This window comes from Sardina pilchardus, chromosome 2 (assembly GCF_963854185.1).
Source record: "Sardina pilchardus chromosome 2, fSarPil1.1, whole genome shotgun sequence".
In the NCBI taxonomy this organism is placed as follows: domain Eukaryota; kingdom Metazoa; phylum Chordata; class Actinopteri; order Clupeiformes; family Clupeidae; genus Sardina; species Sardina pilchardus.
In genome coordinates, this window is record NC_084995.1 from 27185054 (window position 1) to 27190053 (window position 5000).

A 5000-nucleotide genomic window follows, 5' to 3' on the forward strand; every position below is an offset into this window, starting at 1 on the left:
ATTTAAATGTAGGTTAGAAGCCATTACTCTGTGAATTGAAGGAGAATGTTCTAAACTAACGTGTGTGGAATAAAGAGAAATTGCAAGAGAGAGAGTTGTGCAGAACTTGAAATCCCTGGGAAACCTATTAAATCTCAGTGATCCTACAGCCTTGTTAAATATGATTTAGTATGCTGGCTCTGATAGCTGGCATTTTTTTTCTAATAAAAAAACAGCAGGTTGCAGTACTGCGCATGGGAGCAATGGATGAGCTGAGGGAAGGAGAATTGAGAGAAGTGTGTTGTTGTGGTGGTGGTGGTGGTGGTGGTGTGTGTGTGTGTGTGTGTGTGTGTGTGTGTGTGTGTGTGTGTGTGTGTGTGTCAATGCCCTAGGAATAAAGTGTAGAGAACACCTACATATCTGCCATACTGTATGTGAACTATAATGTGCCATCAGCTGTCATAAATAATCATCCCACCTACAGTAATGACACGTCTCAAGAGACATTTACATCACACCAACTGACAACAACAACCTCTTGCACTATGGTTTGCTTTTAGATTGAATTTTTCACACCCAACCTTAAACATATCAATATTCTAGTCTTATTCATGTCATTATTGTTCCTCACATTTATAAACATAGAAAAACGTGCTCTATCAAGAGCTCGTAATTGATTCTTAAGACCAATTCTTCTTTACAGGTAACATACAGTATGACAGTATTGATTCCAATATGGCTACTGTATATTCTAGCCGTAGGAAAGTGCATGTTAGATATGTCATTAGTTTCAGTTGAGACTTTCATGACCCCAGCCCCCAGTACAAGAAAAGCTCTGATTCCCGCCCCCCCCCCACCCCCACTGGCCAATGAGCTGGCAGAACACAGATCACAGAGAATGAGAAAACAGCCAAATATCTTGCCTTGCATCTCGGGGGCGAAGCAGTACACATCAAACATCTCTGTGGGGTTCCTCACCCCATAACTCCTCACGCCCATATACAGCTCCTTGTGTCCATGGCAACCAAGCTCTGGCGACTGGATGGCGTACCTGTGGAGAACCAATGAAGCGCTTGATTCCTCTCAAGGCTCTCTGTGTGTGTGTGTGTGTGTGTGTGTGTGTGTGTGTGTGTGTGTGTGTGTGTGTGTGTGTGAGCAGCAAGGGGGGGGCAAGTTAGCCTGGGGGGTCAACGGCAGCTGAATTGCTGTTCGTTTATGCCAATTCGGCTACCGTTCTGGAGTTTGCCAAAGTGGCTGTGCCATATTGTTCCCCCTGGGGAAGCAATAAATGCCCTCTCCTCCTCCAAGACACTCCTGCTGGCTGCCTACCAGGCCCTTTGCCTCGCCGCTTAAAAAACACTCCCTCAAGCTGCGCTGCGGCCGCGCACGGCTGACTAGGAAATAAGAAGCCGTACACTTGGGGACGGTGGTCAATATTAGGGCAGCACAAGGACTTCCCCTATTTGCCGTTTATCGTGTCATCTCCCAAATGGGAGCGTAAAGATCGAATTGCACTCAATTTCTGTTTTACTGAGAGCGTTTTCCTTATCACCCCGAAGACCAAGTTTTGCATTCCTATCATTCTCTCAAGTAATGGATTGGAGTAAAGCATGTGGCTATGATACCTAATGAAATTCTAAATCACACTCCCCTCAAAGGGATTGTCACTCTGGGGACAACTTCCATGTAAAAACCCTTTCTTCTCAAGATTTTCTTTAAATGAATATATGTGATGCCCTAATTGTGTACCCAACCTGTCCTCATCGGGCAGTTTCTAAGCGGGACTTTTCTGCGGATCCTCCTCACCTGACGGTCTGGTCAGAGAGCCAGCCTGCGGAGCAGCTGGCGTAGCCGGAGCGTTGGGCGGAGATGAGCTGGGCGGCCGAGGCCATCTCTGCCCCGCTCTGCTGGCACGCGCGGCGGGCGTCGGCGAAGGACAGGGCGTAGCTCTCGCCAGGCACCTGGTAATGGAACAGTGCACCTGCAGAGAGGGAGGACGTCAGAGGGTGCCGTGACACCTGTTCGCCACCAGCACCCCCCCCACACCTGACAGCACCTATGCTCCGGGTCCGCCCGGGAAACAAGCAGGTCCTCTGTGCCGCTCAACCTTCATCTAGCAGAGGTCAAGCTGTATTCAACCCCACCCACCCCCAACACACACACACACACACACACAGCACCACCAGCCCCTCCCATATCATCCTCCCGTAGTCACGCTCAACAAGAGCTTTGTGTTTCTGCCAGAATATCTCTTCCCGATCTGTCCACACCTGTCCCAAGGCAGATAAACAAAGACTTGTTTCTGATTCATATTCCGCTCGCCACACGCGCTGAGGAAATGTATTTCAGCCAGACACATGGCCCCATTACTCTTGTTCATTTCCCCAAATGTTGAGTTTTTTACTTTAGGCATCACTGCGCAAACTTTTATTTTCTTGACAACAGGATCAAAGCGTGTCTAGAACAAGGGCAAAGCATCCAGAGGGCCTCAACCTAGCGGTAGAGGTGAAGCATGTTTGGGTAACTGAGCCGTCTGGCTTTATCATACAGTACACCGTGCACAGCGCTTGCCCCTCTGCCTGTCAGCGTGCCCTCTCTGGCTCTTCCCTCTCCAAACACTGCTCTCTGTTTCCGAGACGTCCCTTTGCTTTGTTAACCTCAGTCATATTTCATGCAGCAGCCTCATCAGTGCCAAAGCCTGTCTGTATCATTAGCCGTTCACATTCACATTCACACTCACACACACACACACACACACGGACTCACTGCTGTAGACCTGCCTGCCCACCACACTCCACTGAAGCCCTGCACTGGTGTCTCCGCAAATGAACTTCACAGTACACTACACAAGGCATCTGTCAATGGTGATCAATCAGCGGCCTACGACGAAAAAGTTATGGGTAATTAAGCAATTAATGAGAACTTCAAATGGAATTGAAATAGCGAAACAAATGGGGAAAAACAGCAATAAAATTGGGAAAACAGAATTAGTATATTATTGACAGAATCAATCGATGCCATTAGCCGTTGATTAATTCAGAGAGGCCACACAGAATCTCAAATGAGGAAAGTGTCGACTGCAACTTTTCCTCCACTACTTATTAAGCTGGCCTCCATGGTCTCTCTGAGACTAATAGGGTTTTCACATAACTTTGCTATTTTATTTCCAAGGCGTTAATTGATTTTTCACGCTGAATAATTCTTAGAGCTTGAAAGGCTACAATAGCTGCATGTAGCCATGGATAAAGAGCTAAGGGATCCCGCCGCACATTCATGTAGGGAATCAGGAAAACTTATTACACACTTCAAGTGTCAGACAACAAGCAGCCCAGTATGCTAACAGAACATTAACTCGTATTAGTTGCAGCATTAGCAGCAGCTCTTAAAAGTTTATAGACAGTAGTCTACTGTATTTCCTTGTTACATGGTTTAGGTATTTATTCCTTCTGTCTGTGAATAGCAAAACAGGCAGTTATTTAGTGATTCTCTACAAAAGCTAAAAAGCTCAGACATCCTCCAAATGTAAGTACTTCCCTCTTCTTCACACACTTCTTTAGACACTCTGTTTGTTAGATTTCACCCTCGATTGTCCTTGAGTCCTTGTAACAGAGATAAACCACTTAACTGTTTGATTGCATCCATTTGAGCACACACACACACACGCACACATCACTGACCTGTGACATTCAGAGAGACAGTGTCCTGCTGGTACTTGTCGTCCATGGCGATGAGGCATCGGAACTCCCCGGTGTCATTATAGCGGAGCTTGGACACGAGCAGGGAGGCGTTGCGGGCATCTCCGTCCAGTCCGGGCAGGCTCACGCGTCCAGTGAAGGCCTGGTGAACTCTGACCTCCCCGTCCCGCACGGTCAGGACGGTCCTCTCCAGGGGTGCCTGGCCCTCACGTGCCCAGCTGCGGGTCCAGCGTATGGGGGGCGGCGCGAGGCGGGAACCCCTGTCCTGGCCGGAGGTGGACGCGGAGGGGAGGGACAGGTAGCACGGCAGGAGAGCAGAGCTGGCCAACGGCTGCCTCACTGATGGATGGAACACTCTACGCAGGGTCACCAGCGAGTCAGCCTCGCTCACACCTACAGAGATAGACAGATGAACAGAGAAAGAGAGAGAGAGAGAGAAAGAGAGAGGGATAGAGAGAGAAAAGGGATGAGGTGAGAGAAGGAGAGATAGAAACAAGGAGAGAGAGAGAGAGAGAGAGAGAGAGAAAGAAAGAGAGAGAGAGAGGGGGATAGAGAGAGATGCCCATTTAAGTTGGCGGCGAGGGATCAGGAACCCAGAGGAAATAGAGGGTGCGGGTGCACAGGAGACGAGTGGAGCAAAAAAAAAAGAAAGAAAAAGAAAACGGACAGACAAGAGAGGGAGGGAGAGAAAAGTGACTCGTGCTCCCACTTTCAAATTGAATTGTCCGGTGCTGTGTCCTCCACCGTGACACCCAGCGACCTCTTGGAAACACAACGCCTCCCAAATGACAGTGCGGACGCTCGCTCTGAGGAGCCTCGGAGGGCTACTCCACCGATGGAGTGGTCAGTCGGCTACTCGGACCGCCACAGGTGTCAGGAGGCCCAGACTGGCGGGGAGCTAGAGCTGCTGAGGAGAGGGGACTGGCGGGGAGCGTCCAGTCCTGAATGGTTGCCAAGGAGAATGACCTAATGATATGGACACCTGTTTGATGGCTGTGCTCAACACACACACACACACATAGACATACTTCACTCTCAGAGTGAAGCAACAGATTCACATGCAAGCATGCTCACACAATATCTCTCTCTCTCACTCACACACACATACACACGCACCCACACACACACAGGCACACACCCACGCACACACCCACAAACACTCACATACACAGATACACACACAAAGTGCTACAAAGTGAGGGTTTTGTGATGTAGACAAACAGCTGAAAAACTAGAGAGTGCTTTGCGCACACAACGCAGACAGCTCCACGCAGCAGACAGCTGCACTCCAGTGGCCTTATGGGTCTAATGGGAGCGCTGGGACTC

The 5000-nt window shown here is 49.1% G+C and overlaps 1 protein-coding gene across 1 annotated transcript in view; it reads right to left on the minus strand.

Moving 5' to 3' along the window:
- The window catches only part of ncana (neurocan a), a 74703-nt gene that overhangs the window by 40842 nt on the left and 28861 nt on the right, over window positions 1-5000 (minus strand). The window contains exons 3-5 of the mRNA XM_062523795.1: window positions 3657-4067; window positions 1786-1960; window positions 903-1030 (exon numbers count right to left, since the gene is read on the minus strand). Of these exons, the coding sequence (XP_062379779.1) occupies window positions 903-1030; window positions 1786-1960; window positions 3657-4067 (714 nt within the window). The remainder of the gene's footprint in view (window positions 1-902; window positions 1031-1785; window positions 1961-3656; window positions 4068-5000) is intronic.